Consider the following 25,603-nt stretch of genomic DNA (forward strand, 5'->3'; position numbering starts at 1 on the left):
ATTATAAAAAGATATAAGCATTTTTCTGAGAGCTTGTGCATCTGCTGCTTGCTCTTTTTTTGCATCCATATTAAGCAAAAAGAAAAGAAAGGAAAGGAAAGACAAGCCACGACATAGAAGTCAATGGCATTTCCTGAGGCTAAAAGGACAGAGAACCTGACCTACAACGTGAACTCTTGAGCGATGACACAGGGATGAAAGGCAGACACACATGAAACGAGCACGGACTTTCCCAATAAACATTTTACTGCTTGGGCTGAAAAGGGCTATTAAAGCGTGTATCCTTTGACCATACGATTTCTGCTGCTTCAATAATTTCCATATTAGCTTATTGATGTTCCTGCTTACCCTTTTCAGCTATGCCAAGTAGGACTAGTCAGATTCAATAGCAAAGTTCCTGTAAAGGATGCCTAGGTAGCCATTCCCTGCATTGTGCACATTGTTGAGTTCCTTGCAAGGTATAAAAGGGCGGCCAAATGATTCTTGTGACTTGCTATATGTGCAATGAACTTGGTATTGGTAACTTTTTTTTGTGCACAGAACAGGTTTTGTGACGCAAGATCAGTTAAAAGCTTATTAATCTATGGAAACACACAATTTTCTGACGAGTGGGCGGGTGCAAGAACCATGTGTCAAGATGCTTGCCGACGGTTGACGCGTCATTCTCGGAAAGGCCCCCCGCCGCGAATGACACGAACGAACGTTGTACAAATGCATAAAGCCACCGAGCAGCTCAGCACAAAAGCTCACAGGGGGAGAGAGTACCCACCGCGGCCGCTGCCTCTCCAACCCCCCTCACCCCCCCAGGCACCCTACCCCCACTTCCCTTTCGTAGCAAACCGACGAGCACTAGACAAGGACGGCCAAGGCGAGGCACGTGCCCAGTCATGTACGTCACTCATTCGCTGGCAGCTCATTGGTCTATCGAAAAGTTGTCTCGCCGGCTGTTCCCAGGAGGCCTGTGACGCTGGCTGCCCCTGCAGTAGTTCACCTTGGTAGTTCTCCGTTCGCCGCTTCTTTCTGTCGTTCGCTGTGACGTGAAGTGCCCGAATGTTAGAAAGACGCAAGCGTTCGCTGCTGCCGAAATGTTGCGGAAGCGTAAAGCCCTTTCTTTTAAGGAAAAGCTTGAAGTGCTGAAGAGGGTTGACGAAAACCCTAAGAAGAAGCGTGTCGACTTAGCAAAAGAGCTAGGGTTGGCACCGTCGACGCTCTGCACCATTGTTGGGCAGCGAGATGCCATCTTGAAGAATGTGCAGCACTTCGGTGCGAACGTGAAGCAGGCTAAAACAACGACCCATGTCAAGCTGGAAGAGGTTCTGCTGACTTGGTTCCATGAAGTGACAGCGGCCGGCGTCAACATGAACGGCAAAGTGCTACGTGAAAAACCCGACACCGTCGCGCTTTCGCTTAGAATTGAAAATTTCCAAGTGTCTGGGGGATGGCTGCACCGGTTTAAGGAGCGGCACGGACTTGTCTACCGGGTCGTCTCAGGTGAAGGCAAGAAAGTGGACCAGTCCGCTGAAGATGTGTGGCTGAACACGCTGCCGGCACTGATTTCGGAGTACGCGCCACGCGACATATTTAATGCCGACGAGGCGGGCCTCCTTTTCAACCTTCAACCGGAAAGAAGTTTGGGCGTAAAAGGTCAGGCATGCCAGAGCGGCCAGAAAAGCAAGGAGAGAGTAACAGTACTCTTTTGCTGCAACTCGGATGGATCCGAGAAACTCCAGCTTACCGTCATCGGTAAGTCGAAGAAACCGAGGTGTTTCCAATCGGCGGAGCGTTTGCCTGTCTTTTGCAAAGGTAATCGAAAGGCGTGGATGACTGGAGATTTTTTCCGCGAGTTCTTGACAAGCCTTGATCGGAAAATGGCGTCAAGAAACCAGAAAATTTTGCTTTTCGTGGACCAGTGCTCTGCCCACCCAAAGGAAATGACATTCAATAACGTGAGTCAGGTTCCTGCCGGCGAACACTACCAGCTATCTTCAGCCACTGGACGCTGGGATAATTAGAAATGTGAAACATCATTTCAAAGGACTTCTAGTGAGGCGTCTGCTGGCGAAAATTGACCGTAAAGAAGCAAACTTCCGGATCAGTCTCTTAGATGCTTTGCACTTCCTAGCCATGTTGTGGGATAGTGTAACTTCAGACACAATCTCGAACTGTTTTAGAAAGTGCGGATGTGCCATCGGACTTGATGTGGCTTCGGCAGGAGATTGTCAAGAGCCAGATGAAGACCCCAGATTGATGGCTGGGACAATCTGGAAACTGAAGCTTCGGCCCGAGACTTCGTTACCGCGGAAGACAACGTCGCGACCTGTGGGCTGAGGTCTATTGAAGACTTGGTCAACGAAGCGAATGATCGCGAAAATGAACCGAACAGCGATGGTGACGCTGACAACGAGTGTGATCAGCCGCCGTCAACAACAGATACTCTTCACGCTTTGGACGTTCTGCGCCGCACCGTAAGTGCAGGCAGCGTGAGCGACGAAACCGCGGCACGGTTTTATGCCTTTCAGGCGGAGCTTGTCCGCGACATCAACAGCAAAAAAAGTGCAGACAAGCATTACGGACTTTTTCGGCCGCAAGTAGTTTTCAATTCATTCCCATGTGGAAGTTGACTTGTTTTGGATCATACGAATTCGGGATGATATGAATATTTTGCGTGCTCCCTTGGAATTCGTATCATCGAGATTCTACTGTATCTGTTGCAAGCTATTCTGTGCACAGCAGCCAATTGCACAAAGGTGTAGCTGTGACATCATTACTGAATTCACAGAAATATAAATGGTCATTTGCTTTACCTATGCATTTGAGAGCAAAGTTCGGTCCTAAAAGAAAAAAACAATTACTGAAATCCCAATTTCTAAATGGTCGGGAACTTTACGTAAAGATTCTTCTTGACCATTTACTAAATATGCTATGTAAGCTTGTATGAAGAGTCTTGAAGTTGCCACTGTAGAAATGCGAAGAAAATTTCTGTATTTCTGTTTCTGAAGTGGCAGCTTCAATATTCTGTAACTCAAGTCCTATCATAGGTAGGGTGATAAGCTCTTAATGCATTCTTTGGCATCGAGAGAAACTAATGGCGTGCATTTTATCAAGCTGCTCGCAGCAGATGTCTTACAAGCTCTCCACAAAAGCCTTTATACATATTGTACAAGTACTCAAGGAATTGTTTTACATAAAATTAAATCATATTAAATTACATTAAATTTATCAGCATACAAAAAACACGCTCCCTGAAAATTTCACAACTGTGACATCATTTATAAAAAGAGTTTTCAAGGCCCAACTACGTCCCTTATTAGAACATTTGTATAGGCAGAGAAACTGTAGCAAAAACAAGAAGCAATAGTCTATTTGACCTCCTCCTAGTCCTTTCCGATACTCCAGCACATGGCTTTTATTTATATCATAGTACCTTCTTCACTCCACTTAGCATAGCCTCCACAGTGCTTGATCGGTATTCTCTAAAAGGAAAGAAATCATCCCATCTGAGCTGCTACAAGCAAAGTCCTTTTTTAGTGAGGTTCATGCAAAGATGGCACACGAAGCAAGCAACAAAAAAGCAGATAGCTTACCTGGAGTCAGAACATGCTTGCAAGCCAGGGGCAAAAAGCACCTTCACCAATTCTTAGCTTGAGCAGAAAGAAACGAAAGTAAACTACAACAAGTGGACACTACGGAGGACACATGCAGCCTAAATGGTGCCCCTTATATGTGCAGCCACCAAGCAGGAAACTACCCATGCACACCAAGTGCAAAGCAGGCGTGCAGTGCAATGTGTGCAGGCAGTGTGGTTACAGCTGGGTGCTGCACCAACCTGCACTGTGCCATGGGACTCTGGAGGAGGCACAATGGGAATGGCTGCTTTTGGCCTCCGAGGAGGTGTGGGCCGCTGCTTGTGCTGCTGGCTTTGTGTGTTATAGTAGATTATGTCTCCATGGTAGTAGGGTGGCTTTTGAGCTTGAGTCTGCTGCTGCGTAACCACAAAGAAATCACCGGAATGAACAGCGTCCCGGTCTGCTTCTATGAGGGGCTCTGTCTCCCGGAAAAATTCTCATTTCAGCAGCACAAAACGGCAACAAAAACTCTTCACACAAGCCCCCACCAAAAGGGTGCAACCACACCTGTCTGTTGTATCCTGTACAAAGAAATGGATGCTGGTAGCAGGAGGATCATTAAATGACTTCCCTTTCCGTAACTACTCACAACATTCATTTACTACCTATCAGGTACAAAGCAACTCGTACACACTAGATTGGTAGGCTTCTAAATAACTGCCTTGAGGAGCAATTTACAATTTTCAGTGGGTATGAAAAAGGAGGCACATTCTCTGCGTAAACTGCCTTCACAATGGTAACAGCAGCAGAACTAGGGCATTGCACACTCTAGTTATGCTTCCCCAATATCAGCCGTTCGTATGTCAGTGTTAACTGCTTCCAGGCACTCCATCCTACAAGGGCATGTGTCGAGTGGTCAAGATGACGGACGGCAGCAAAAAGCCTTACCACTTCTGGGCAAACTGCAGCTTACTCGATGTGTCAAGCGCGACAAAAAATTGGATGCGCCAGCAGCCTTCAAGATTGCCAGGAACATATTTGGCACAATTTAAAAGGAACAGGTCAGTCATTACAAAAAAACACAAAAGAATGACTGAACACACACACATAGCTGCATAACCTGCAACTCCGGTTCCATTGAACTACTCTATTTAGGTCATGATGTGTGACTATGTGATGCTTTTCTCTCTTGTCCCTTAGGTTCTGCATCACCTCTTCTGGCACCTAAATACATCCTAAACAAGTTTATTTTGAAAACAGCAACTTTTGTAGTTGCACTACTAATGTATGTGTTCATTCCAGATTAATAACAAAGCAACGACAACCCAACTGTAGATGTCATAAGCATCTGCTTTGAATATCATGCACTCTGAGACACTCACTTGCTGGCAGCTGCTATGGCACGCTGAAACTAGTACTAAGTGCTACTGTTGCTATCATTGAATGTGTGCTTGTTTTTTTTTAAATGCAGCATGACTAACTTTATATTTGGAGTGTTTTACCGACCTCCTAACATGTGTGACAGTTTTGCTGAAGAATTGCATCACCTATTAGGTGAAGTGTGTGCACATTTTCGGAAGAAGCTCATGCCTTCATACAGACGTGCCTTGACTTTTCGTTATGTCCAATTATTTCTAAACCTACTCGGTCATCGGCGCATTCCTTAAACATTCTGGACCTCATCCTTACCAGTGACCTAAATATTTGCTCAGATGTCGTTTATTATGAAGGGCTTTCCCATCATGACATTATCACCGGGCACATCAACTATCTGTTCAGCGAAAGAGAAACTGTTCCAAAAAAGATCCAATGTTACAACAGGGCTAACTTTCCCAAAATGAACTCCAAATTAGCCACCTTCTCAGTGCAATACCTTTCTGATTGGCCCTCTCATTATGTTGAGGAGAACTGGACGTTCAAAACTACACTTACTAACCTCATCAGTAAGTGCCACTTATATCGATAAACAGCAACCTAAGTGTACTCTGGTTTGATCACGGGCTTCGGAGAGCTAATAATAAGAAAAAAAAGTCAGTACAGACAAGCTTAAGTGCATAGAACTACTCATTCACTTAACAGGTATAAGCAAAGCAATCAAGAATATCAAGTTTTACTAAAACAAAAGCCCGCAGGGACTTCTTCAGCAATGTTTTGCCAACAATCATTACAAATAACCCACGAAGATTTTGGCGCGTTATCAATCCCCGCAGTTCTGATATCCTTAATAACTCGAATAACAGTTCAATTCCTGCATTCGAATGTTCACAGATGTTTCTGCATCCTTACCTGTATTTACTTTTGAGGGCGTCACTTCAGCTCCCAGCCTAGATCCATTTCTTGACGTTTCTATACCCCAAATAGTTATTAAATATCCCTCCTGAATATTGTTAAACTAACTTCTAGCACTGATTTTTAACAACAAGATTCTTAAAAACATCTGAGAGCATTTATCCAGTATTGTCATCACTCTTTTCTCAATCATTATCATCTGGATTGATTCCTAGAGACTGGTGCGTAGCTGAAGTTATACCCATATTCAAATCTGGTTACCACTCTAATCCTCTCAACTATCGTCCTATATCCTTAGCTAGCTCCGTATTTAAGTTCATGGAACGTGTTTACACTAATATTATCAGCCATCTTGAGCACCACATCATCATATTTAACCCTTTCGCTGTCACTAACGTACAGGTGCATTTTCGTGCTTTCGCCCCCACAGTGTCACCAACGTACCGGTACATTCTCTATCGTTCATTCAAAACTGTGTGCCTGAGCGCGAAGCTAGCACACTTGGACAGGCTGCGCCATCTATTAAATCTTTTTACAAGTTCATATTTTCGCCCCGCGTTGTGTTGGTACATATATACTGAAGAGTATGGAGCGACCGCACCCACCCCCGCCACCTTTGCTGGGAGGCGCGGTCGCTCCGCGCTACTCTATCATGCTAAGGGATCATACGGCGCGTGCATGGGGCTACGGGTTCAAGGGTTGTTCTGTCTGCCGCAGGTCTGCAGGTTTTCATTTTTATTCTGTGGGGTGTCTGTTAGGACACCTTACGTTCAGCGTTGTCTCTCCAATAGGTCGACACATGACTCAATCGCTGCTTTCGCTCTCTCTTCCCGCGCCCTTGCTTGCAGCTAGCAGCAGCAAAGGAGGTTGTTTTAGACTACCTCCCTATGTCATCTTGATTTCACAATGTGCCATCTATCTTCTTTGTGCGGGCCACCGAAAGTGCACTCTCCGTGCGCGTGGCTGCTTTTGGATAGCTGACCGCGCGGGACTTTCGACTGCGAACTGGAGCAATGGCCCTTTTGATTATAAATACGAGTAGAGCTCGGATTCAGTCTCTCAAGAAGTATTGAGCAGTTTTTTTTCTTATATTATCCTCGATTATCTAATTTATAATCAGGCTGATAATGATGATGATGTTAATTACCAACACCAGCAGAACACTGAAATGTGCATATTTCGTTGGCTATGTTATTTGTATAGCAATCATAATAAAAAGTAAATCGCAAGTAAATCGCTATGCTGGTTCCCTGATACGCTCGTTCCCTGAAACTAATCCTACACTGGGGGTGCGTCAGTGCCAGAAACGCCCGACAGCAAAAGGGTTAAATACCAGCATGGATTTCGAAAGAGTTCCTCACGTGACACTCAACTTTCTGGATTCACTCACGACCTTCTTTCATCAGTGGACGCAGGCAAACAAGTCGATGCGCTATTCCTTGACTTTTCTAAAGCCTTCAAAAGGGTCCCCAATCACAGACGCCTGGGTTAAGGCATTTCTTGCATGTCGATATCGGTTCAGTTTTGTCAATAATCATCTTGCTTCCTCCTCACCTGTTTTGTTCGGTGTTCCCCGGGGAAGTGTTCTGGGACCTTTACTTTTTCTAATCTTCACGAATGACTTACCCACTTGCGTATCATCCAAAATCAGATTATTCGCTGATGATTGTGTTATATACCGTAACATCACTAATGACTCTGACCGTCAATCTTTGCAAACTAACTTAGATTCTATTAGCAACTGGTGTTCATCTTGGTTAATGACCACTTAATTCTTCTAAAATAAAACTTGTCTCTCTCACTCGCAAGTCATGCTGCATCGAGACATTTTACACTCTCCTTAATAGCCCGGTTGAACTTTCTACTTCCTACAAGTATTTGGGACTACATCTTCAGTCTAATGGAATTGCCATCTTAACCAAACTCTGGCAGCTGCTAACCACTCATTTGGTCTTCTAAACCGTAACCTTAAACAAGCACCTTTTCAACTAAAAAAACTAGCATACGTTACCTTAATACGGCCTAAAATTGAATATGCGTCGGCCATCTGGGACCCAGATCAAGCCCACCTTATAGATGAGTTGGAATCATTGCAAAAACGTGCTGTTAGATTCATCTTTTCGGATTATTCTCGTCCATACTAGCATCGCCGCACTAAAGGCTCGCGCCGAACTTGATATGTTATCACATCCTCGCAAACTAACCCGCTTGGCTCTTTTCCATAAAGTTTACCACCATGTTTTGCTGCATGATGATTTTTTTCAATCACCTGAATAATTTTTTCCACGTCGCGACCATCCGCTGAAAATTAAAATGCCATATCATGCTACACTTCCTTTGCGAACTTTTTCATACCTCGTGCTACTGTCGACTGGAATATCTACCATCACATATCGCTTCAGAAAGGAACCAACAAGTTTCAGGACCTACTAACCCAAATGTCTGTCTAGCATTACTCATTGATTGTACTACATGCTGCATTCAGCTGTTTTGTTATTTTGTTTTGTTCCAGCAGTTATAGTAAGCCTCTAATGCACTTTCTTTCTCTTTTCGTGTGAATTATAATGTATATTACAGGTTACTTTTTGTTTTCTACATGTGTTTTGTTTTGTATTTATGTATTGCACCTTGGTGCTTGCACATTTTTGTCTGCATTCTTGTGTGTTATGCTCCTCCCTATGTAATGCCCTCGACTAAGGGCTTTTAGGGGTTTATTGAATAAATAAATAAATAAGTAACAGCAACAGCAGCAATCTTGTGCAATGTTTAAAGTAATGAAACCATAACCTCATACCCTGTTAAAATAATGCTAGATCTTGTTTCTGAAAGTCAACTATTTTTTGTTTATTTTGCTGCTCCTACTACTTGCCAATTCACACTTTTCAATGTATGCTATACACACAGGTGCCTTTAAATTACAAACCTCAACCACTCTTCAGAAAAGTAACCACTATATATGGAGAAGGTCTAGTGCCAGTGATCTTGCCGACATTTTTTTATTACCGCTTCCTTCCAAAATGTAGGCTCAAATGTTTGTAAGCCACAATAATACCCTGGTCAGCATGCCTTCAAAAATATAGAGGCTTTTAAAAACTTCCAAAATGGGCAACATTAACCGGCCAGTCCAATGACTGCTAGGGTCCTTTCCAGGATTCACAATAAACCATCAAGTATCGCACACACATGCTGCAAAACAAACGTTTGAATAGTGAGTATCTCTAGGAAGCAACAAATGCTGGTTTACCGTTGGAGGCGGAGCTGCGGGGGTTGGTGCAGCAAACTGGGCCGGAAATGTGTACGGCGGCGGATATTGAGGTGGGAAGCTGAGAATGCCACCTGGCGGCGGCAAGAATGGGCCAGTCATCTGTGTTGGCGCAGCCAGAACTGGAGAAGTCTGATTAGGGGGTGGCATTACGGCTGATGCCTGGGCTGGAAGCACTGCAGTAAACAAACAGCCACATCAGCAAATCTCTGCAGGTGACTACTGCAGACATGGAAGGCAGTTTGTTGAGATACACCCAACGAATACCTCTTCAAATGTCACGTACATTACACTTGTAATGAGCGATATTGTGGGAGAAAGTGTGTATGTAGTCTCAAGGAAGAAACCTGCCTACTGCCCTTGCATAACACGCAAGATGAGCTGGAATATCGAAGTGTGCTCTGCACTAGTGTGGCGTCACCACCAACAACTCTGCTTTCTGCATGCTGTCTAGCTGTACTTGATCCATGCTAAAAGCTTTCCTCTTTTTTTTTTTTTTTTTTTTTTTTTTAGTGGTTGGCATGCATTTTTTTTTGTTCTTTTCCTGGGGGCCTAGGTAGGACAACAATGGTACTATGTGAATCATGTAGCCCACGCCCCTATTTGCACCCATACTTTAGGCAAAATTGCACAATGAAGTGATAAAATGCATAATAGCCATGCCCTATTAGAACCTCGGTATTTCTTTGAGAAGACTTTCAGTACGTTCCAAGATTTGGAAGCTTTCTTCTTGAGGGTGTTTTTGAGAGGCATGAATGAGTTTTCTGTTGAGAAAGTTACCAGAAATTTATTACAGGCAGCACAGTTTTGTTTAGATGCAGGATGGGGTCGATATGCAAGCCTTTTTTCAGTCAGGAAAGAACAGCTACTTTTTTTTGTGGACAGAACTTGTGGACAGTAGAACCTCACTGATACATTCCCGGTTCATATGATTGACCGTTTTTTAAATTCTCAAAATCGCTAGCAGTAAAAAAAATCTCATAGAGAGCTATACTACTTTTCTCCCGGTTAATATGTCCCCAGATGATACGATTTCCAGGTCACTACGTTAGAAATTTTGACAAACTGTGGGCGTGCAATATGCTTTGTGATCAATTGGACATGTGTTAACGAGCGCTCCCAATATGAAAAACTGATCAGCGGCGTTTATCCGCCACAGTTGCTTTCCTGCAGTGCCTAGGTGCAAAGGGGCAAAGAATCAAAGAAAGCCAACAAACCAACACACAAGACGCCCTTCCTGCAGAAACATGACTTCATGAGGGGAAACGCACTTGCTTTTTTGCGGGCACAAGGGTGAACCGTTTGATAACTACAACTGTGCATTTGCATAGGAGCGGGCCGAGTCTAGATGTAACATGAGCAAACACACTGCGACTGTAAGCCATCGCAATGGCTTCTCCACATGCCACTGGTGTAGGGGGACGAAGCATCCGGAAGCAACCAAGAAAGCAATTCTGGCTCATCATTGCCTTCTGCGAACCAAATTTGTCACTAAATCTCTCCCATGCTTAAGACAGTGTAAAACTAAAAACAGACTCAATTTCGAGAGAGCTAAAGAAAGGAGCTGTTCATGGTTAATGTCTATATGCTAATTAGACTTTTATGTAGTGAAAGTTTCAATTCTATATGCCTTTGTACCCCATTCATCAGTTAAATTTTTCAAACTTAGGCAGTTCAGATGATACATTTTCTCAGATATGTTCTTTTCCCCGAATTTTTCCTAGAGATATCAAAAAGGTTTTACTGCATCTAGTCCTGTGTGCCCAAATTACTAGTTTGTTTAATGTCAGTTGTGTCTGTCTCCCACATGTTGATATGCTGGAGGATATAATTGAGATTTAGAGGTCGTCGACAGAGAGTGTATTTATTCTTTTACCCACAGCGCCACATGTGGCATTACAGTGGGAGGGTACAGTTCTACAAAGCATAAGAAAAAAACAGTTACACAGACGATGCAAACACTTCATTGCCAGACACATGAACGCAGGATGAAGACAGGGCGTTCTATTCTAGAACAGTGTGTGGAAAAAAACGACGATTTAAACAAGTCGGTTCTCTCTCTGAATTCGCGCACTTTATAATCGTGATCAATTCTCTCAGATCTATAGTGCAGACAGAAAATGTACTTGTCTCTAAATAATTCTAGCTCCAGTTTTCTTCTCAATTCAAGTGGTTCCCATTTAATTTGTTTTACTATGGTCTTGCTAGTTTGCTTACTATAATTTCCTGAAACATAGGACTTTGGTATTATTTGAGCTAAGAAGTTCATTTTTACTGTGAAGACAGAAGTGCTTAAAATACATCCTCGAGGTACACCCTTCTCCTGAACCATGTTCTTTGAGTGCGGTAATAACTGCACTGGTGGGTGTCAAGATGTTTGTGAGATTCGCGAGTAAACCTTAACATCACTTCAGGACACTTTCAAAGGATTTGGAGAGACTATGTGAGCGCACTGACCTATAACTACTAGGGGGTCTACAAATTCCCAGGTTTGAAGAATGCTACTATTACAGATTTCACAACGTGCCATTTCTCTCCGTTGTGCGGGCCACCGGATATGTGCCCTCTGTGCATGCGGTTACTTTCAGATGGCTGTCCTCGCAAGACCTTCGACTGCGGACTGGAGCGATGGCTCTTTTTATTATAAATACGAGCCGAGCTTGGAATCAGACTCTCAAGAAGTATCGAGAAGTTTTTTCGTATATTATCCTCATTTGTCTAATTTGTTATTGGGCTGATGATGATGATGAGGACGTTAATTAACAATACCTGCAGAACACTGAAATGCGCATATTCCTTTGACTATGTTATTTGTATAACAATCAAAAATAAATCGCTATGCTCGTTCCCTGAAACCAAGCCAACACTGGGGATGCGTTCCGGCCAGAAACGCCCGACAGCGAGAGGGTTAAACTGAAGGTAGCCATTTCCCCACTGCTTTATCTTGCAACTCTGGCCTATGGCCTTAGTTAAAGTTCTGTAACAATAAATCACTAAACAAGCCATGTTGTTATCTGCATGTTCACTGTGAATCACGTAGAAATGTGAAGTTCTTCCTGATCTTCATAAAAAAAATGGCCTCATTTCGGTGGCCCCCTTTTTGGAGGGTGGTTGAGCAAAAAGGAAAATTTAGAAGACAAAAAATATCTGACCTTGGCCATAGTGCCAGTACCCCATCAAGAAGCCCAATGAAGGGGCAAAAAAGAAAACATTCAAGAAACCAGTTGCAAGTATTTCACGGTCAATAGCCATTTTATGTGTATCTGGTCTAAAGCTTGCTGCTGAGGCTACTAAATGAGCTATGGTGCCAGATTTAATGTTCACGCTCCAAATGTTCTTGTTTTGGCTGATTTAGTAAGGGTTCTTCGTGCTAGTTTCTGCATTCTGAACGAATAGCTAACCTTTTGATCAAAATTGTCCTTGAGTAATGTAACTCATCACCTATAAACTTTGAAGATACTATTACATCACATCAACCCCGTCGGGGTGGCGCAGTGGTTAGGGCGCTCAACTACCATACCCAAAGATGCGCGATCGAATCCTAGCCTCGGCGGCCGCTTTTTCGTTGGAGGGGACAAGCAAGGTGCCCAAGTGCTGTGCTATGTCAGGAGCCCTCCACAACGGTATCTCTCGTAGCCTGAGCCGCGTTGGAATATTAAATTCCCAAAACCAACAAGCCAACAACCTGTTACATACCATCATCAATTTAATTTAACCAACTAACTTTACAGTCTGCCACCGCACCACAATTACTTCTAGACATAAAGGCTCGTGGCATTCAAATCCATGAAATAAATTTGATGTTTGGAAAGGTTGAGGGTCACCGGAGAAGGAGTAGGCAGCGAATGCGATGGTTAGATGGCATCCTCGAGGCGCTGCAGATGAAATTATGTGATATTAGGAAGATAGTGAGAGACTGGAAAGCGTGACGTGATATGGTCGATAGGGTCACGAAGATTCGGACACGACTGAACGACTGAACTGAGAACATAAGAGCAGCTTGGTTAAGTGCACAGTATTTGTCACCTGTAATCAACTGTATATGCGTCTCATAGCCCGAGTTGCTTTGGGACGTTGCACCCTGCAAACCAAACCAACTGTATATATGATGGGCTTACAAGCCTCGGGTGCTAATCAAGAAAACCATTCTCAATATGAACAGCTCTCAAAGGTTCTTGCCTCCCTCCTTCACCTACACTGATTCGTGTCATTTCGTACAGCACTACAAACTTCGCACTTCTCAAGCACGGCAATCTCTTTCTGTCATATGCCCTCTGCATGCGCATCCTAAAGAGGTGCTTTAGAGAAGCAAATGGCATTGCTGCCTTCGCAAAAAATAGTGGGAATCTTCTGCGAGTGACGACCGTGTGCAGAGGGGGGCAAAACACAAGAAAGCCCTTTCACATTACAAAGGAGACTGTCCTTTGTCACCCGTATCTTCCTTCCATGCGTGTGGGTGGTAGCCTCTACTCCGCTGAATCGCCTACTCTTCATCACCATGTAGAGTGCAAGCGCATGATGAGCGACTTCCTGCAGACTGAGAATGCTGATTCCACTAATATTTGGTTCCCTTGGGAGCTTCAGCGTTTTCTCCCCCAAAAACAAACTTTCAAGGTGGCGGAAACAATGCTGAAGGTTGGGAAAGATGATCGGGCATGTATACAGAAGGTTTGGCAGGCAGGATGTGATTCAACCAGATTGAGCTCAGAGACTACCAGATGGGAATCTAACAGCAGTCCCAAGATTAGCCCTGACCAAGAGAAAGCTGACCTAGCAGCACACCTGAACTGGTCCATGACTTCCATTAGGGGAGGGGGGTTAAAGGGTCAACTTTTGAACTGTTGCACCAATTTTTCAGATAAGGCTTATCTCAGTCTTATTAGAATATAATTTAAGTTTCATCACCTTAGCGCAAACAGAAAAAAAGCAGTAGGTATAAGAAAACTATCATTTCAAAAACAATGAAGACATACTAAATGACTAACGGTTTGTGCTTAGATAATTTCTAGGTATAGTTCACTGTGCAGGATAAGACCAACTGCGGTTTCTCTCTGGCATTTGGTAAAAATCTGCACATTTTAAAAGCGAACTTCATTTTTCCTGTTGTCATGTCACATATTTGATACCTTTTTTTTTTTTTTTTTCTTAGAGAATAATTAGGAATCCAAAAAGGACTTTATCTTGTTCCCAACAAAATTTTAGTCCAGAAACCACCTTGAACCACCTTTGGAAAAAGAGTTTGAAAATGTTAGTTTTCCTAATGTCATTTGTGCTCTTGCAAAAATTGCAACCGTATTCAAAGATTTCAGAACGTGCTATTCAAATTTAGATTCTAAATTAATAAATCAGAGTGGCCTGGTGCATATGTTTGGTTACCCATTTCAACAAGACACTGCTTTGGGGCAATTCCGTTGAGCAGCCTTTTTTTTTTTTTTTTTTGAAGCTTTACAGCTGTCCAGCGCCCTTGTCTACGCTGATAAAATGCTTTCCTTGGTTGTTTCCTGGGCGTGCCTTTCCGACTAGGCTCCATATTACCTCCAGCTTATTGCCAAGCTCCCAGTGGTGTGAAAACAGCATACGAAGGTTATGTGCTGCGTTTTAGTCAATCCAAGCTTCTATTTTGGTTTACTAGCCAATCCGCTGTTACCAAGGGCCGAAATTGGCCTTTTCTTCCTGTTGTTCTTTTTTGAGTCTGCTATTCGCTCGATAGCAAGTCCTTTTTGGCTAAAGAGCACGATAAATAAGCATCCTACTCAACCCATTTTGGCTGAATAGTAGTCTTTGGGTCCTCCTTCTGAGGGAGTGACACATGCGATGTGGCCTTGTGATCAATCTTGAATTTAAAAAAGACTGGGGCCAAAGGTACATCGAACAGAAACTGCACTTGCTTGTTTTACAGGATACATTGGGCAGATTCATGTCACTACTTGATTATGATTATAGAATTATAATTAGTTTTGGTCTAGAAAGAAAAGAACAAGTTAGAGTTTTGACTGCAAAAGAGGGAGACACCTGTGCTCAGTGTACTCTAACTGCTGTTATAATGAGCTGTCAAAATCCACTGGCACAACTCAAGTTTCGGTAGAAAAACAGGCAAAAACACCACAGGTTTAGAACAGGTTCCTGCCATTGAAAAAACCAGTAGCTTGCCAACAGCCAAGAAATGGCCTGCATGGGTAAACACAGACACCATGATGGCAGGCAGAAGCAGGTGGTTACCATCGTATAACAGAAATATGCCCGTCTTTATTGTGCTCCAGTCCACGAACATCTAGTGCAACACCATGGTTACGCCAGCAGCACAGACGCATCAAGTAGCAATGGCAGAGTTCATTAGATTTTGATGCCAAACGTCTAAGTGTCCATTCATCATAAACAAAATTACAATGTAAAATATTCTTTCCACAACAGACAATAGTATGTACTGAACTCAAGCTAGATGAGTGAAAAAAAAATCCTGCAACAGAAACAGCCAGCAGCATAGCCTACAGCTAGAATCGCCTAGAAACAAAAAGCACTCACTGTACTCATCAGGATATGGCGCGTACGGGCCTTGGAAATGGGCCGGTGTGAGTATAGCTGGCTGAGTCTGACTAGGCCCTGGTGGTGGAGCCTGTGCGTTGACCAGCTGCGATGATCCAACAGCCGCCTCACCATAGGGCACCGCCTGGTAAGAAAGGGCCTTTTTAAGTTAATTAAATTAGTTAAAAAGGAACACCAAAAAAGACACCTACTGCAAGGATTCTGAATTGTTTTAGTCTTAGGGAACATGAACAGCTCTCAAAGAGCGGTGCAGAGCCATGTGTTTTTCGGCATGCGACACATCATACCTAATATACATGCAGAAAAGGCCGTGCACTGACTAGCTGTGTAATGAAACAGCCAGCTGTGAGCATGATTCACCTCAAGCTAAATTGGGTAAAAGGAAAGTAGGGGTTGAGGCACACATGAATATGGTTGTTGTTGTTGTGTTGCGTTTTTTGGCACATAGCAACTAAGGCCATCATGCGCTAAACACGAGGTTGCTGAGCTTCTTTACGAGTGAAAATGAAAAGTGTTTAGAAAATCACAGCTGATTTAGAATTGTATCAGATTAGTACAAAAAAGCCTGATAAATAAATGGAAGAAAAAATGGAATAATGAAGAGCAAAATAAGCTATACACAGTAAAACCCATAGTAGAAGAATGGAAATCATGTACACAGAAGGAACGCTTCAGTGAGGTGATTTTGTGCAGTCTTCGAATTGGACATACACACTTGACACACAATTTCTTACTGAGAAAAGAGCAAAAACCATTATGCAAAAAATGTGGAGCTTTAAGAAAACTAAAAACAGATGAAATTTCAACAAGTGGATTGTCTCCTAATAGTAAACAGGGGTGGAATGGGATGCGTTCATTATAGAATGGAGTAAAATATTTTTTTTCTTAACTGTTCAAGTTCTGTGCACGAGACCAAAATGTGGTTCCCGGTGAGCTCACCTCCACATTTTTCGCATAATGGTTTTTGCTCTTTTCTCAGTAAGAAATTGTGTGTCACGTGTGTATGTCCAATTAAAAGACTGCACAAAATCACCTCACTGAAGCGTTCCTTCTGCGTACATGATTTCCATTCTCCTACTATGGGTTTTACTGTGTGTAGCTTATTTTGCTCTTCATTATTCCATTTTTTCTTCCATTTATCTATCAGGTTTCTTTGTACTAATCTGATACAATCCTTGTAGAGGATTGGTATTTTCTTTATTTCCTTATTTCGAGCTTGTGCAGCACGAGTCGGCAGCACACATGAATATGGATGCTTGGGAACCCATTAAGCACAAGAAACTCCGAGGGTGCACAAAACCCAATTCCTAACTAACTTGTACCCGGATGCTGTATACAATGATAAGTGAGCATGATAGTGGTTGAATACCAGCAAAGTTGGGAAATTAAAAAGAAATGCACCCCAGTGGAAAGAAAAAAAAATCAGGCTGTCCCCTCCACATGTTCTTTCAGGATCTGTGCATCATTTTTATGCCAATAATAGGCATGCTTACATTCCCTCTTATGTATACTCATACAAAAGCACTGATGCACACCAGCCTTAACCACACAGCATAAAGGTCGCGCTGCTTTTAAGCATAAGCTCTCTTCCCATTGCAAGCTGTCATGACATGCGCTTAAATAAAACATAATCCTTAAAGGTGGAGCTGAAGAAATTACATGTTATGAGATGTAATTATCCATGTTTTTCACTCGAAATCCATATGAAATAATGTACAAAAACTACCTGTCTGACAACACAGCGATGCCGCCAAAAGGCTAAAACTGAATATAATTTCTTTCGAGCTGCCCAATAATGAATTCTTGTGAAAACATCATGCCTTGCATTGCTGGCGCTCTCTGCCATTCATGATCCTGATGAGTGAAAGCTACTGGAACCGGAATCATACAAGTGATAGGCCCACAGTACTCCCCCTAGGCTTTTCTTGCTATGTCCTGTTATTTTTTTATGCTTACGAGCACGAAATGCTATAGTGCCACATAGTATGAAGTTCCAAAAGCAAAAGCAGTGGAGACCACTGCGTTTGCCGAAGAGATGCCCGAGCAGTACTGCAGCACAGCACACACTACCAGCAGCAGTCACTCGTTGAAATCACTGCTGTCGTGTCAGTTTGAGATCACGAATCTCATGTGGCCCAGCCAAATTTAAAGTGAACAGACAGTCAGTGTAGCGAGTTCGCTGCATCAAGATCACCCACCGCAACATCATTGTTACAAGAATTCTCAAGCACGTACACTTCAATGAGGGCACCAATGGGGAATTCGGACACCATGCAATATGTTGAGGAATACACTACACGGATGTTTATTACATCTGTCTGAACCCTTGCATGACATCACATTTTAGGCATTTGCGTTAAACCTATCTTTTTAATAACCCCAGCAGATATTACATAAGGTTTACCTTAAAAGGAATCAACTGCATTTGACTTCAACAAGCCCATTCTTCACAGCATCTTGCCATTCAGGCATTAAAAAGAACAAAGGACTTCTGAAAAAGCTAGAGTTGCGAAGACTGGAACGAACCCACTGCTTCAGGACCACTTAACTATACAATGCCTTTCTGACTTTTATATCAGACATATGCAAACAAGGCAAATGGTTCAGTAAGACCTTAACAAATGCAGAAAGCAAACACATGAATGAACAGGTGCAAGCAATAACAGTATGCCCACAACAGTTTTGCTACAAGCTTTTCTGTAGTGAACTTATTTTTTAGTAGAGTAGGCAACAACAAAAACAAACCCTGCCCTTTTTCTAGTGATTAATACTTTGCCATACCTCTGCGAGCGGCCTCTGGCGCAAGGATGAATAACGACGTGGCTTGCCTGCCACTTCAGCACCTCCGACTGGACCTCCTCGTGGAGCTACTGTAGCAGCCGAACTCTTCGAACACTCCACTGCATCATCATCTGCATATGGCATTTGAATCGGAAAAGAACACAAGTTCATGTAAGTGCTGCACTGACAGGTTTTACGTTTTACAAAAGTGAAGAAAACAGGATACAATTAACACTGCAGGGCTTTTTAAAGAACAGCTCGGGGGTCTTTAATGGTTACTACATTTTATTGAAACTAATTACTGATTACTTCTACCAAGTTTGGCAACCATGAGAAACATCTGGCACAAATAGATTTCGAATTGCCCCCTTTCTGTGGCCTCAGTTCAAATAATCTACAAACAACACTGCAGTTTCACCATCTCCAACACTCCTCGCTCCCCACTAAAGTAACAAAATTTTTTAGGCTTATGTTAGGCCACCTCAGGCATTTTCTGAAAGGACAGTCACTACTTGAGCCATTCAATGCAAGCAGAAGTTTTCAAACCATTGCGTAAAACATCATCCCTGCCCATGGAACGAGTTTTTCTTTCGGTATGCCGTTTGTGCTGTCTAAAAATGGTTCCCCTCAGTATTTTGAAAAATTATTTGCTGTGGTGGAGACAGGGGACCCTAAAGATATGTGATGCAACTATCAAATCAAAATGTTCGGGAAACCCCCGAAGCTGCCAGTCAATACATAGCTCTATTTACCAATAGAAGCTGACCAGAGGGAAACAAAAAAATCTTACATTTTCTCCTTTTAGTAGTAAAAAATTGTTTCAATTTCAAACCTAGACTTAAACCCTGCTGAACAGAATAACTTAATATGAACAATATACATGCGAAATATCATAAACAAGCACATTAATGCTCCCTTGGTTTAACCATGGCTGAAGCAAGAACAATAGTTCAGATTTGCATGGTTTAGCATTTGCTTAGCTGGAGACTTTGTACAAAGGTAAATGCATTTATTCGTCCCTGGTTTGCTTGGATATTTCGACCCCCTAGGACTCTTTAATGCAAAGTGGTGTCGACAAAGGCGCCTTCTGCATTCTGCCTCTATCAAAACGCCAGCTGGTATTTCATCCCGCGTCCTTAGGTTGGCATGGTTTTGTTATCAGGTGAGCACTGAGACTTGTGCAGAGTTTGGTTGCATCATAATTTTGATACAAAATCGAGCGATATTTTTGGCCCAGCTATGCAGCTTATACTCTTGGCCACGCTTGAGGCTGAGCTGAAGGTCATACGAACACAGTCCACTGGTGCTTGACTTTAGCATCGAGTTCAGATTATCACTTCAAAATAAGTACGGGACTACTCTCATCACCCATTTTCACTAATGAAATGCAATGATGACAAGGCCAAGAGTTTCGAAAAGTCATGTAAACAAAACTTCAGAAAGACGTTTTTGAAGTGAAAGGTTGGAACAGTACTGAGGAGGTTACTGCTTTTGCCTTCCACAGGAAGTCCTTGTTGAACACCTGATTGTGACAAACTCAAGACTCCCTGCATTTGACAATAAACAGTTGTTCTAGGCCCTTTTTTGACATGGAGGAGCAAAGCCTGGTGCACGTCCTCTTGACTTTGCTAACCACCCTTTCACATTCTGCGTTACTGCGCGGGAGAGTCAGAATGCCCAATGTAACTTTTGAGAGCTTACCATATTTGAAAGTATGATCAATGTCCTGACGACTGACAACAGAGTGCCTTGCTCGTCTATGCACTCCTAAATGGTTACTTCTACTCAATCAGAAAAGCCATGAAGAGACACTCGACTTGAATAGTGGCTTGGTCCACTTCAAAACTAAAATATCCACTAATCTCGTTTGTGTCAACGATACTCGCTGAATCCTTATTTTTCTTTGTACTGAGATGGAGCGGAATTTCTCGACGACCAGCATGCGCAATATTCACATCAAGCAGCAGTAGGTGCAGAAGGCGTACCTTTCGCCTTTGTTATATTTTTTGCATGCACAAAAATATAACAAAGGCCTTGGCTAGCCAAAAAGTCAAAAATTGTGATGACGATGTAGCCGTACTTTATTGAACGGGCATGATCTGATTGGAGTAGAGGCACCGACAATGTATGTGGCAAACAAATAAGATGCGCCGCGGAGTACACAGCCCGCCATGAGACGGCGCATGCGGCACAAAACCAGCTGGGTTCGCGTTTTCGCACGTCTACTCGGTACTTGACAAGAAAACAACCTGACCATAGTGAATACTCAACAGCACAAGAGGCGCCTGTACACATGGACTTCACGGGACGGTCTGTACAGGAATAAGATCGATTATATTCTTCGCCGGCAGAGATGGAGAAGTGCTATACAAGCAGTAAAAACAAAGCCTGGGGCCGATTGTGGCACCGATCTTCAGCTTCTTGTTGCCAAATTTAAGCTTCGATTGATGAAAACGCAGAAAACCAGAAGACCTTTCAGGTATGATCTGGATTAAATTCCATCAGAATATGCTGTGGAAGTGAGGAATCGATTTCAAGAATTAGATCTACAAGACAGAGAGCCTGAAGAGATGTGGACTGATGTTCGTGATATAATACAAGAAGTTGCTACTAAGGTAGTTCCAAAGCAAAAGAAATGCAAGAAAGCAAACTGGTTATCTGAAGAAAGGAGGACGGCAAAAGTTATGGGAGAAAGAGAAAGATACAAGGTTCTCAATGTGGATTTTCAGAAAATAGCAAGGAGAGATAAGAATGCCTTCCTAAACACAGTGCCAAGCAGCTGAGGATAACAGCCAATTAAGGAACACAAAGACATTCAAAGATATCAAAGGAAGCTTCTGTGCTAAGCTGGGCGTGATAAAGGACAAACGAGGCAGGGACCTCACTCAAGCCTCAGAGATAAAGAAGAGGTGGCAGGAATACACAGAAGAACTGTACAAGAAGGACTTGGATGTGCAAACCCAACATAAGACGAATATGATTACTGATCTCGAGCCGGGCATCCTGAAGAGTGAAGTTGAATGGGCCTTAGCCAGCCTTGCTAAGAACAAAGCTCAACCACGATGCTGTTAACTTTCTGCATACATTATGTCAGAAGATTTGGACAACCCTGCAGTGGCCACAGGATTGGAGGAGGTCAGTTTACATCACCATTCCAATGAAAGGCAGTGCCAAAAATTGTTCCAACTACCGCACGATCGCGCTTATTTTGCATGCTAGCAAAGTGATGCTGAAAATCCTCCAAGGTAGGCTGCAGCATTATGTGGATTGGGAGCTTCCGGACGTGCAAGCTGAGTTTCGCAAGGGCAGAGGAACTAGAGACCAGATTGCCAACCTTCGCTGGATCATGAAAAAACCAAGAGAGTTCCAGAGACCCATCTACTTCAGCTTTAATGATTATGTGAAAGCGTTTGACTGCGTAGATCACAGCAGATTGCGGCAAGCTCTCCACGAGATGGGAGTTCCAATTCACCTCATCTGTCTCCTCAGGAACCTGTATGAAGGGCAAGAGGCCACAGTTAGAAGTGGGCACGGTCTTACTGATTGGTTTCTGATTGAGAAAGGAGTGAGAAAGGCTGCATACTGTCGCCCTGCCTATTTAACCTATATGCTGAGTGCATCATGAGGAAGGCCAGTCTGGACGAGTCTTCAGCTGGAGTGAAGATTGCTGGAAAACGTATCAACAACCTTAAATATGCGGATGATACCACTTTAATGGCAGAAAGTGAAGTGGAACTCAAGAGACTTCTGATGAACGTACAAGAAGAGAGTGAGTGAGAAGTTTGGGCTTAAACTGAACATTAAAAAGACAAAGATCATCATGGCGTCTTGCCCTGTCAAGTCCTGGAGCATCAAGGGACAAGAAGTGGAAGCTGCGACAGATTTCTCTTCTTGGGCTCCAAGACTGCACCGGAAGGAGATTGCAGCCATGAAATTAGGAGATGCCTGCTTCTGGGAAAGAGAGCCATGGTTAGCCTTGACCGCCTAGTAAAGAGCAGTAATCTGCCAACCAAGATCCGTATTACTTGTGCTATGGTCTTTCCAGTTGTGATGTATGGATGCGAGAGTTGGATTGTGAAGAAGGCTGACCGCCGAAGAATTGACGCGTTTGAATTGTGGTGCTGGCGGAAACTCTTGAGAGTTCCTTGGACTGCCAGAAGATCAAATCAGTCAATACTGTCGGCCATAAACCCTGATTGCTCATTAGAAGGTCAAATTCTAAAGTTAAAGCTCAGCTACTTTGGTCGTCTGATGAGAAGAGAGGAGTCACTGGAGAAAGATTTGATGTTGGGAAAGGTTGAGTGTCGCCGGAGAAGGGGTAGGCAGCGAACGCGATGGTTAGATGGCATCCTCGAGGCGCTGCAGATGAAGTTATGTGATGTTAGGAAGATAGTGAGAGACCGGAAAGCGTGGCGTGATATGGTGCATAGGGTCACGAAGAGTCGGACACGACTGAACTGAACTGAAGTCGGTATAACCCTGCTAACTTTTTTTTAGTCAACACAAAAATAAAGAAAAATCATAAAATGAGAGTGGGCACTACAATACTCGTAAGAAAGCACTGAAAATCAGGCACTTTACGATAAAATCTCGAAACTTGGCAGGTAAGTTCAAGGCTAGGCCAAATAGTGAACATGTAGTTGCTTTTAGCCTTGATGAGCTTGAATCAAATGGTAGGATAACTTTCCAAATTTTCTCAGCGATAAATATTTTGCTACCTAACAAAGATGGCCACGAACACAGAGTCAAACGTCTCATTGTCACCAAGAACAAGAATTTTCCAGAATTGTCTGCCTTAAGGTGCAATCGAAGTGTTTAGTAGCTTTCGTCTCAAAAGAGAAATTTGTGTATCCGTTTTGCTATGGGTACATGCATTAAGCAAAAATTTTCATCAATAACAGAACTTCTAGGCAACTGCACATTACAAAAAGAGAAACAGCGATGCTCCTCACCTTCCTGAAGCTCAGCTTTCTGAACAATTTTCTCACGTAGCTCTACATTTCTTTTGCTTCGTTCTTGTTCCGTAAGGAGATGGCGTATAGTGCGGGGTTTGTTAGCGAAAGAATTTTGAGAAGATTCAACAGTCTTCAATGTTGATTGTGCTACAACTTGACTGGTCTGCTGACCAGAAGGCATGTTTTCTTTGACTTCTTCTTTCTTTTTGGAAAAAGTATCTGTTAGTCTCCTGGGAGGTTGCGAAGCCCGCTTGCCCCAACCCCGTCTCACCACTCCAGAATTTCGGCCTACGTGATCCCATTCATCTTGCTGTGAACTGTCTGAAGTCCCAAGGTCACAATTTTTGGATGCCACAGGTTTGGTTGGCAAGTTTGGATCCACTTTGGATTGGTGCATAGTGGCACAGCTTTCAGATTCTGAATGCTTGGTGTTCAGGTCGGGGAAATCATCATCACGGAATGGAGGGTTCCCAACCTGACCACCCCCTCTAGGTCTACGACCACCTCGTGTGCCCGAACCACGTCCTGAACCCGACCGGGGGGTGTACGCCTCCTCATCTTCCCAACTTCGCTGATATTTGTTGGGGCCACGGCCATAACGGCGCCGCCTACGGGCTCGGGGGGGCATAGTTTCCGTACGAATGTCATATCCATAAATGCTTATCAGTTCCTCTGTGGTTTTGGGGCCCTGTTCTTCCTCACGGTACAGGTCATGGCTCCAAATTCCTTCATCCTGCCAAAGTTTCTTGGATTTTCTCCCTCCTCTGTCAGAGAAAAGAAAGGCACAACAGTTTACACAATGCTTCAAGATGTACCGTCTTTGCCAAAAGTAACTGGGCAGCATGATTTGCTTTTTGCTGGTATTCTAAAGCCAACATGAACTTCCAGAGAATCACAGCTTGCTAAGAAGTGAGGACAGGAGCTAGCCTTTGTTTTGCACTAATGTACAGCTTCAGAAGTGGTACAAATTCTCTGCTACCCAGCTGAGAAGCGGAACACGCAGCCTGGTTACTTTTGGCAAAGACAGTAGTTCGAAACTAAAAAGTAAAGCAGAAACACACTAAAGACACCCAAGTATGTTATCATAAATGGCATTTCGTGACATTGTTGCAGCATATCCGGTAGTAAAAAATCGAATCGTTGCAGAGATATTGCGATAAGAAGTTGAGAAGTTTTTTTTCTTCCCGCCGGTTGAATTCAAACTGGTTTTCTCCTACTACGTAATAGGGTAGAACAGCGCCCACTATGACGCAAGAGGGGACTCCATGATTGCTGGCGTGCGGGGAGCGGAGAATACTTCGCAGGTGTGCACCGAGCATGGAGGAAGAAAAAACTAGGAGGGAGCGTGCACAGCCTCCGCAAGCCAACCTCCTCTGAAGCCGCCCCCTTCTCTCTCCTGCGCGCAATGATTCTTGGGAATTTAGCCAGCACAGTTGCCAGACTCAAAAGCAGCGGGTACCTGGTATTCTATAGTGACTGTGGATGCCCAAGCGGAAGGCCTACCGGAGTGGACTACCGAAAGTTGGGCGTCTCGTCGTAACACATAAGCTACTTTGTTTACAAATGTTGCATTATACTCAGTGTTTATAGGCACACTGGTGAGAACTGCAGGTAGGTTTTTCAACCACGGGTTCCTCAGGAAGACTACTGATTCGAAATAATGTACGTTGCATGCTGGCTGCAGCAGTATTTGAGATCTGCGTTTCATAAATGAAGCAGACGATTTTCTTCTCAAACAATACATGCACATACCCTAACAAGCAAACGTCTCGTTTCTCGAGGAGTGCGCATAACAGGATACTCATCGTTCGAGTCACATCCCTGGGCGGTATATCCGTCTAGCATCCTGGCACGCAGCATTTTATATGGCAGCTTTTGTTGTTGGACTAGTTGGTTTGATTCCATGCTTGCGAGACTCAGCGCACAAAGGCAAAGCACAATAACAAGAAGGACAAAGTGCGAAACAAAAGAACATGAAGGACGACTGGACGAAGCCGATCAGTACTTCGTCCTTTTTGTTCTTGACTTCGTGCGCAGAGCCCCGCACGTCGCGAAATATACGCATGTACTGTGGCAGCGGCAGTTCCTCGGGCATCGGCCCGTCTAAAGGTCCAAATTTCCATCCATCGTCTGCGGTCAGCATGTGCCTCAGATTTCTAGTGCAGGCATCGCGTAGCGAAGGCATTCCTCCAGAGCAGAGCGTGCGA

General features: G+C 43.5%; 1 protein-coding gene across 5 annotated transcripts in view; it reads right to left on the bottom strand.

Moving 5' to 3' along the window:
- LOC146206173 (uncharacterized) overlaps positions 1-25,603 on the bottom strand; it is a 107,987-nt gene that overhangs the window by 39,450 nt on the left and 42,934 nt on the right. For 2 of the 5 annotated variants that reach the window (XM_084590802.1, XM_084590804.1), the window contains exons 5-9: positions 23,394-24,160; positions 18,442-18,572; positions 15,640-15,784; positions 9,100-9,293; positions 3,827-3,982 (exon numbers count right to left, since the gene is read on the bottom strand). In XM_084590802.1, the coding sequence (XP_084446928.1) occupies positions 3,827-3,982; positions 9,100-9,293; positions 15,640-15,784; positions 18,442-18,572; positions 23,394-24,160 (1,393 nt within the window). The remainder of the gene's footprint in view (positions 1-3,826; positions 3,983-9,099; positions 9,294-15,639; positions 15,785-18,441; positions 18,573-23,393; positions 24,161-25,603) is intronic. The other 3 variants (XM_084590801.1, XM_084590800.1, XM_084590803.1) reach the window with 2 other exon arrangements.

Source organism: Amblyomma maculatum, chromosome 1 (genome assembly GCF_055883805.1).
Source record: "Amblyomma maculatum isolate TAMU_Amacu chromosome 1, ASM5588380v1, whole genome shotgun sequence".
Taxonomy (NCBI): domain Eukaryota; kingdom Metazoa; phylum Arthropoda; class Arachnida; order Ixodida; family Ixodidae; genus Amblyomma; species Amblyomma maculatum.